The sequence below is a fragment of the Gossypium hirsutum genome, chromosome A13 (genome assembly GCF_007990345.1).
Source record: "Gossypium hirsutum isolate 1008001.06 chromosome A13, Gossypium_hirsutum_v2.1, whole genome shotgun sequence".
In the NCBI taxonomy this organism is placed as follows: Eukaryota; Viridiplantae; Streptophyta; class Magnoliopsida; order Malvales; family Malvaceae; genus Gossypium; species Gossypium hirsutum.
In genome coordinates this window covers 100840539-100847837 of record NC_053436.1, presented here as the reverse complement: position 1 = coordinate 100847837, position 7299 = coordinate 100840539, and the positions used below count along the sequence as shown (strand labels likewise).

The window sequence follows — 7299 nt, the reverse complement described above, 5'->3', positions numbered from 1 at the left end:
AACCTTAAACTCAAAAAGATAAAAACACAAACATTTAACTATTTGACTAAAACTGAAAAAAAATTCAACTAAAAGTATTTTCCTTTCATTACATTGAAAACAAACCCAACTCTCTCCAAAATCGATTTAATCTCATAAATTTCGCAAAATCAACCTAATCCAATAATTATGATTACAAATCAGAGTTTTGGTAATTGACCCCAGAATCGGTCTGTTCTCCAACTGAGATTCCATTGATCATATTTTATGGGTTATTTTTTAATACATTCATTATTCACGATCACATATTGAAAATCAATTCATATATAAAATATTAAAATTGTGTTAAATTACAAAATAATGAAAAGGAGCTGTCTCCTATTAATTAAACTAGCAATACTATCATTTACAGTCCAACCCACATTCCACAAGAGACGGACCATCTGATTCGGGAAAGAACGGATCCAACCGAACCCACACAAATATAAAAATCGAAGCTAACAAAACCGACCAAACAACAACAATGGTAGGCGCCCTGCTTTGTCGCCCTGTCAAACCCTTTAGCAAGGGATAAAGATGAACAATGACCCAGAAAGCAAAGAAAAACTTCCCAAAAAATGGTCCCCATGAATCATACCCATTGTTGATTGCCTTTGCGATACCAGCAATAACTCCTACGATGTTTATTATAAGCAACGTTGTAGGTGGGATGAGCAATGTCGTCCATTTTAAGTCCCACAGTTGGGAGAAATCTCCATTGTCGCCTTCTACCTTTGAAGTTAAACTGGAGTTAGTGTTAATACCAGTCATAATCTTCAAAAGCCCTTGGAATACGGCAAACAGTTGAGCTGAAACGGCTCCGATCACCCAAAGTTTTTCATTTCTCCACCATTCGTTAATGCTGATTCCATTCCATTTCATTTCCAGGATGTTTGTTGCGAAAATACATATGAAAAGCGACAAGAGCCACAAGCTTCCAGCACTGCTGAGCTGCAAAATGTATAAACAAATTGAACATCACGAAGTTTACATCACAACAGTTATGTAGTACAACCACATTTATAATTATACCTCTGGAATGATGAATTTGCCTGTGAACAAGCAGACAGCAGGAAGTGTACAATATGCAAGAAGAGGAATAGAGGTCCATGGATATACGACTACATTTATGTACGCAATACGTTCCAACAACTTGAGACCACCTCCATAGCCATACCAAATAGGGCAATGCCTACTTAAGAATATTTCAATCGATCCAAGCGCCCATCGCTGAACCTCTTGCAGATGATCCTCAAGGTTGACTGAACCAAATCCCTTAAATGCAAGCCTAGCAGGAAAACAATGTACAGATCGCCACCCATGGCTATGCATTTTAAATCCTGTTAATATATTCTCTGTAACCGACCCATATATCCATCCAACCTGTATCACAAGAAATGATTGCATCAATTGTACTATCCTTAATGCATGATGTTTAGAGAGAAACATTGTTGCTACCTCTTTTCCCCACTCGGTTTTATCTTCATAGCCACAACCGATGACATGGATGGCTTTTCTAAGCCGAGATGCAAGGCTAGCTCCATTGAATGTTTCACCATTTTCTACCAAGGTTGATGCGATAAAAACAGGGGACTGACCAAACATCTTTTCGAGCGCCCCTTCTTCGACGGCCTCCATAGTAGCAGACATGAGTGGTAAAGCTTCTTCATCACCTTGTTTAGTATGTCTTGTTTGAATCACGGTCTTTGGTACCTTATTAAGCCGCTGCTTCTTCTTCCTTCTTAAGCACAAAAATCCACAACACCATTTATGCCAACAGTTGCATGTTCTTGTAGGTGGCTTCTTTGGTTTCGGAGCATCATAGCCATAAAGTGCTACTCTTCTCAATACACATCCAGTACCAGTATATATAGGACCTTGAATGCCATCCAAACCTTTCATATTAACCTAAAATCGAGGGTTCAGTAACTTCAACAAAGCAAAAATTTGATAAATCAACCAAATATACTTACATAAAATAATATGGGGTTTCTATTGGCATATTGATCATGGTTATCAATGTCATCGAACCGCTGGGAGAATTGAACAAAACATACTCTTTTTCCTGACAATGGATCCATCATGAAACACATTGCCTCTTTAAGAGCCTTGCTATTGTTGATGTAGTGATTGTAATCCAAATTTAAGAGATACGGTGCATTTGTGAGCACTGCAGAGACTCTTACCTATAGTTTATAAACGACTGGAAATTTTATTAGATTGAAATGTTTCATCTTGTTGACTGCAGGAGAATATATGAGATTTTGCATGTTTAGACAGCTTTAGAAGTTTACCAAAGCATTCAAAGCTTCAGCCTTTTTATGGTGATTAAAACTAGGTCCTTTTTCTCTAGAAACATATACCAAGCGTGGCAATTCATTGCCATCTGCGTCATGTCTTCCCCCTTGTCCAAGAAAAACCTGAATCATTCCGGGATGATGATGAGTATTGTTCCCAGGCCAAGGAGTTCCATCCTGCATGATCCACCCATCTTTTGGAGCCTTTTGAGCCTTGGCAACCAATGTATTGATTCGAATTTTGAACTCTTCATACTCTCTCTGCAATCACAATTGGCATTGGATTTCACCAAGTGATTACTGATCAGCCATAAATAATAATAGAATAAAAATGGAATGAGCTTGGGAAGTCCAAGTTACCTTCATTGCTCTTCTTTCCATTACAAACGATGGTAAAATCTTGTCTTTGAAATAATCTACCTTTCGAGAAAAATACCACTCGGGTGCCCTCGGTTCAACGTTAAACTTGTTGCAAAATGGTACCCATTTTCTTGCAAATTCAGATGTTTCGAACAATGCTTCAAATGTTAGCAGGGAAGCACCATTGTCAGAAACATAACGTGAGAGCTTATCAGCCGGGTAATCCACAGCAAGTATGGAAAGAACTGTATTTGCAGTCACCAAAGGTGATTCTTTTAATGGATCAACTGTGGTTACAAATAGGTCAATATGAGCAAGTTGTGAAGGTTGCCCCTCCTCCTCATATCTAAAAAAGAAAAGGGAACTCAATTTATCAAAAAAATTAATGAATTTACACCTTATCTGCACACTTTAAAGAGTAATGCATATACCTCAGGGATAATCTATCGAGATAAGTTTCCCTGTTGATTGGATGCCATTTTGGGAACTGTTCAAGAATCCATTGAAGTGCAAAGCATGTTTCACAGATGACAGATACGAGCCATAAAGCGTAGGCATCCTCAACTGGGTGCTTCACTCGATAGTGGAAGAAAACTCCAACAACTACAAGTCGAATTATGATGATCATCCGGTATGGGTTGATTTGGCTCGATCGGATTCCAAACTTTCTTGACAATGGTTGCCTAGCTTCATCCCTTCTGATATTCACAATCAATAAACTATTCGTTACTTGTAATCAAACATGAAGTAAAGCATTCTTTGTTTAATAAGCTTTGTTCTAACGTGATGAGCTATGATAGTATATCTGTAGTAGAGTTCTACTAAACAACTTACGAAGGTAAATCAAGGTCATCAGGAAAGACATCATTGCAACCATTATACGAATTCTTCAGCTGTAATTTTCCTGTTTCTTGTTTCCATGTCTCCTTCCAAGCAACACTTCCATAGCCATAAGCTGTTAAATCCTTTAGGATTTGCAGTGTGGGGAAAGCCAGAAGTTGAAGGAAACAAAAGAAAAAAACAAATAAGAACAAAGGTGGCTCAAAAGTACTGAATACAGATTTCAAGCAAGAGATTGAAATACGCAGTAGTTATATTATGATTTCGATTACAGGTTGGTAATAATACCTTGTGACCATTACTGAGAAGGGAAAGTTGCGGCCCCCTATGAACAACAAAATGGTGCTGCTCATTGTTGGATCCCTCGAAACTGAACTCATTGTCTAAGTCATCAATTTCATCTTCTTCTTCATCTCCTTCCACTCTAGGACAGCCTGAACAATTATGAATCCATTATCACTAAAATAGTGAAGAATAAACAAATGAAAAGGTCTTGAGAAATGACCTTTGAGACGTTTGAATCTGGTTTTACACCGAGGGCACGTCTGGTTCCCTTCCTTGCGCTCGTAGTCATAGCAAACACGACAAATAGGGAAGGCACACTCATTGCAGGCCACGAACAACTCTCCCTCAGTTGCTAGTCCAACTTCATCTCCGCATATGTTGCATGTTTGGCCGATTAAATGTTCCCCCGTCTTTGGCTGCAAATTTAACACCATTTGTTCTTTATTTTCCGTGTAATTCATATTTCAAAGCATATACACGCACACAAACAACTTACTGAAGAGTCGTCCCCATGGCGACGAATAACTAGAAGCTCGTTGGAGTTGTGAGTGCCAACAACTAAACCACAACTCACTTGCATTAGTGTTTATGCTCTTCGTTGCTTTGCTTGATTTGCTTTCACTTTGGCTGCCACTGCCACTAAAAATTTCCCATAAAAAATATGAAACCTATCATCATAATCGCTTCTTCTGCTCCATTTATCATTTACCATCTAATAACAAAACTACTAAAATGATAAAGTGGACTGTTGGAGTAATTTAAAATCAAAGGTCAAGGTACATGAAGCACTAAACCTCTAATTTTAAATTAGTTTCGAGTTTAAGATTTAAGAGTTTATTTATGGATAATGCTTAAAAATGATAATTTTTTTATATAAGCTTAAAAATGGTACATTAATTGTATGAAATAGAGATATTATCTCTTTCTAGTAGTTTAATACAATAATTTCAACTTAAATTTTAGGATTTTCATTTAAATTTAATTTTTTTAAAGATGAAAATATTGATGTGACATTAAAATATTAAAAAAAGAATATAGATGACATCATGTCACTAGTTCATACAATCCTTTTTGTACGTCAAATATTCATAATTTTTTATTAAAAAAACACAAAGCAATGTTGTAACTCAATTTATAATTTTATCTACTTCTACTATAGCATAAAATAATAATCTATAAATCAAATAATAAAAGTTGATTTGGATACAATAAAAATATAATTTAAATTGTGTTTAATTTTTTTTTAATTCAGGACGATTTTAACAAAGCTAAATCTTGAAAATTAATGAATAGACGGTTATTACAAAGATAATTTTTAACATTTTCTTTGTTGGAAAAGGTTTGGCTACTGATGTAAAACAAAGAAATACAAATAACAAATTTGAGGGGATGTTGAAAATATTAAATATTTTAATTAGCATTGTTTTTATTTGTATTTAGGGTTGATGTCACAACATCGAAAAATAAACACTTAGCTTCATAAATTTTCGTTTTGATCACTTAATTAAAAAAGTTATAATTTTATTATTAATTTTTTTTAAATTAGTTTTTTGAGTCACTCAATTATTAAGTGACCTTTTTTTTAGTTGGTGTAATAATAATTTTAGTCTTTAATTTTTATACTTTATGTTTGTTTGACCTTAATTATATATAAAAATGAATAAACTACCTGTTGGTCTTTTAACTTTTTGGACTCCTTTATTTTGGTCATTCAAACAAAAATATTTACAATTTGGTCATTGTTGTTAGATAATTGTTTTACATTAGTCAACAAAATGTTAAATCTCTAATGAAGGTTGATTGTGCACACCAAATCATCATTTTTAATCTTTTTTTTACCCATTATTGTTTATCATCTTCCCCTCCACGTCACCCCTACCTCCTCTAATTTTCTTTTTCCACCAAAAAGTAAATCTCAACAGGCTCGTTCTTGACATTTTTGGGGCCTTAGGTGAAATAATAAATTGGGTCCCTTCTAAAAAAAATTTATAAAATGTAGTATAATAAAAGCTGAAAAGTTTTTGAGTTCCTAGGAGATAAAGCATTTATGGTAAAAAATTGAAAGCTATTGGGAATTATCCATATTTATGGAAAATCAAATATATGGGTATCAAATAATGGAAAGTCAAAGATATGGGTATCAAATATTGGAAAGTCAAAGATATGGGTATCAAATATTGGAAAGTCAAAGATATGGGTATCGAGATATTGGCATAATAAAATCTGAGATATTTGCAATATATGGTCCCTAAATTGTAAAGTGACTTTGCAAGTTGATCCCTGAACCTCAACTATAAATAGGCATAACCATCTCTCATTCTGTATCTCAAAACTTGCCATTCTCTACTTAAGGCATTGTTTTCTCTCTCTCTCTTTGTAAATTCTCACTTGTATTTTGGAGTGAAATATATTTGGTAGTGCCCGAGGACGTAGGCAAAATTTGCTGAACCTCGTTAAATTCTTGTGTTCTTTATTGTATTATTCTGCATGAATTGTGTGTGTGATTGTAGTGATTTATTGTGCTATTAAATTACGATTGAGGGATATTCTGGCTAGGAAAGACCTGGTACTTAAGCGATCCTTGCGATCCACCTCTCTTTCCTGGGAATTGAACTTAGTGTGATTTTTTAGTACAATAATTTTACTCTTTTACACGCTTCCGCACAACAAAAGCCTTAGGCATTTAATCTTATTTTAGTGTGAATTTTTTTTCCACATTAAAAGCTAAAAAAGTTTTTTTTTGGACTCTTTTCAGCTTTGGGCATTAGACAGTTGCACTCCCAAACAACCCCTAGCGTCGGGCCTGAACCTCAAGCAAAGAAGAACTGACGAATTAAGAGAATTGTGCGAGACTAACAAGGGTTGCTGCTACAGAGAAGAGGGATGCTGAGTCGGCTAGGATAACGGATGAGAATGTGAACAACAAGAAATGATTGTTTTAGGGGAGCTTTCCAACTTGTCTAGCATTGTTGGGTTGGTAAGTAAGGTTCAAGGGAAGAAACAACAACAACCCAAGTAAGATTGATTCTTTTGGAAGAGGCGAAACATAAAGCTGAAGGTGATAAAAGAGGGGATTTTGATGCTATGTTCGATAACTCACAAATATGTGGGTATTATGCTTTAGATATTTATGAGTATCTTCATCAAATGGAGCTATTCCCCTTTGTTTCCCATTTAAAATCTATTTAATTTGGTAATTTCAAAATTAAAATGCTTAAAAAGTTAAGTGACTAATTAAATAGTTTATCATATAAAAATATAAAGGCTTAAACAGTAATAAAATTTAGTAAAAAAAATCAATGAAGCCTATAAAAAAATATACCCTATTACAGGGGCATAGCTAGGGGGATTGGACCCTCCCACCCCCTAAAATGAAAATGTTTTCATTTATACTATTTAATTTTTTTACAATTTTAAATTAGTAAAGGTAAAATTGCACTTTGCCTTCCTAAAAATGATAAAAATTTGATTTAATCCTTTAAAAATTATAAAGATATAA

At 34.6% G+C, this 7299-nt stretch overlaps 1 protein-coding gene across 1 annotated transcript; it reads right to left on the bottom strand.

Moving 5' to 3' along the window:
• Window positions 1–381: 381 nt before the first annotated feature.
• LOC107894409 (probable cellulose synthase A catalytic subunit 5 [UDP-forming]) lies at window positions 382–4455 on the bottom strand. The gene is made up of 11 exons (XM_016819686.1): window positions 4297–4455; window positions 4021–4216; window positions 3804–3949; window positions 3510–3640; window positions 3107–3373; window positions 2676–3021; window positions 2313–2576; window positions 1992–2204; window positions 1477–1926; window positions 1051–1401; window positions 382–969 (listed from the first exon to the last, which is right to left on the bottom strand). The coding sequence occupies exons 1-11, from the start codon at window positions 4378–4380 to the stop codon at window positions 382–384; spliced, it is 3036 nt and encodes a 1011-aa protein (XP_016675175.1). The 5' UTR covers window positions 4381–4455.
• Between the last annotated feature and the right edge of the window lie 2844 nt (window positions 4456–7299).

What these genes read in the sequence shown, in the direction of transcription:
- LOC107894409 (XM_016819686.1), bottom strand. Translation starts at nt 4,380, where the DNA reads ATGCAAGTGAGTTGTGGTTTAGTTGTTGGCACTCACAACTCCAACGAG. An exon ending in TGGAAAGAAGAGCAATGAAG is followed by an intron (nt 2,577 to 2,675) that starts GTAACTTGGACT and finishes TTGTGATTGCAG; the next exon opens with AGAGAGTATGAAGAGTTCAA. An exon ending in GAAACCCCATATTATTTTAT is followed by an intron (nt 1,927 to 1,991) that starts GTAAGTATATTT and finishes CCTCGATTTTAG; the next exon opens with GTTAATATGAAAGGTTTGGA.